The sequence below is a fragment of the Cyprinodon variegatus genome, unplaced genomic scaffold (assembly GCF_000732505.1).
Source record: "Cyprinodon variegatus isolate N-32 unplaced genomic scaffold, C_variegatus-1.0 Scaffold133, whole genome shotgun sequence".
Taxonomy (NCBI): Eukaryota; Metazoa; Chordata; class Actinopteri; order Cyprinodontiformes; family Cyprinodontidae; genus Cyprinodon; species Cyprinodon variegatus.
The window spans coordinates 799,645-801,113 of NW_015150586.1; the positions used below are offsets into that span (position 1 = coordinate 799,645).

Consider the following 1,469-nt stretch of genomic DNA (forward strand, 5'->3'; position numbering starts at 1 on the left):
TGGGGCCCCCAGGAACTTGGGGCCCTAGGTAATTGCCTAGTTTTGCCTAATGGTAAATCTGCCCCGGGGTATAGAGCACCCCAGTGGGGCTAGCCTGTGGCTATGCTGCAGCTAAGAGAAGGACCAATAGTCCTTCTAGGGTTAAATTTAATGTTTTTTTTTCTCTTTTTTCCATCTTTTTTTCCAATTGAAAAAAGCTCATCTCCTCTGTGCTCCTTCACCCTACATCACAACCAAATCTGGTACCTGATTTTTGTTTTGCAGCACTAAACTACATTTAAGTTCAGATATTTAAACTCCTGCATCCCAAACTCCAGAGGTGCTGTGCTCTCGCTTCACTGTATACAATGAAATCCTGCCTTTCGCCTTTCATTTCCATGACCTCTACCTTGCAGAGCTCCTGAGTTTCCCTCTGCTGAGGTCAAACATGTAAACAGTTTGCTCCAGATGCAAAAATCTATTTGGTTTGAATGCAACATTAGCTTTGAATGTTATCCAAAAATGTAAAAATATTTTCATGGGAATCAGGCCCTAAAAAGCTGAGTTTTAGATGATTTGGACAAGAGTAAATAAAAGAACATGGATTTGGGATAAAGGATGTTTGAAGCTTCCTGGAAGGAGGAAAAGACAGGGACAAATGAGATGGTTTAATGATGTAGTGATGGATAACATGCTCCAGTTAGGTGGGACAAAGGAGGACCTTGGAGACAAAGAAAACGGATGAACCTTTTATGATATTTATGTGAACCTGTTTAATCTGCAAGTGTTTAAAGCAATTTCTTGGTCATTTCTGCCAGTATTTGCTGAGCAGAAGCTGAGCTGTATTTTCTTTAATCCCCACTCACCGGGCTGGAATTCAGTGACTCCAGGTCCCACACTCTCCACGATGCCACCGCCCTCATGGCCGAGCACCGTCGGAAATCCCTCTTTATTCATACTCTCCAAAAGGTGGTACAGGTCGGTGTGACACACCGATGTTGCTACTATCTGTAACAAAAACAGCAGTAGATATTAAATTATTAATGCAAATACAAATTGAGATTGATACTTTGACTGCTTCACAAAAAACAGATTGAAATTTAGGTGTAATGCAAACATACGACTACAAATATATCGGTCTGTGATAACGTTCATCGTCAGGGACCAGTTGTACCACAAACAAGTTATTCCAAATGGTTCCTGGGTCTTTGCTGAAAGTTAAATAACTGCTATTAGGGGAAAACACAACCTACTTTAGCTGTTTGAATAATACAAACGGTTTATCTCATATTTGCAACAATAGGCTGTTCCAACCATTGCCTTTCCAAATTCTCCCAAGTGGTGCCCGACTTTACACAAGTGAATAAAGTGAATGTGATTGGTCGATTATCAGGGGGTCGGGACTGTTGTGGTGGAAGGTTCACAAGTGTTTTGGTTGTGACTGGTTTCTTCGAAGCATCTTGCTAACCAGTTAGCAACTTAGTGCTAGT

The 1,469-nt window shown here is 41.3% G+C and overlaps 1 protein-coding gene across 1 annotated transcript in view; it reads right to left on the minus strand.

The window, feature by feature from the left end:
- Nucleotides 1–1,469, minus strand: part of LOC107085782 (alcohol dehydrogenase 1-like) — a 12,456-nt gene that overhangs the window by 7,408 nt on the left and 3,579 nt on the right. The window contains exon 3 of the mRNA XM_015376328.1: nucleotides 846–987. Coding sequence (XP_015231814.1) covers nucleotides 846–987 — 142 coding nt within the window. The remainder of the gene's footprint in view (nucleotides 1–845; nucleotides 988–1,469) is intronic.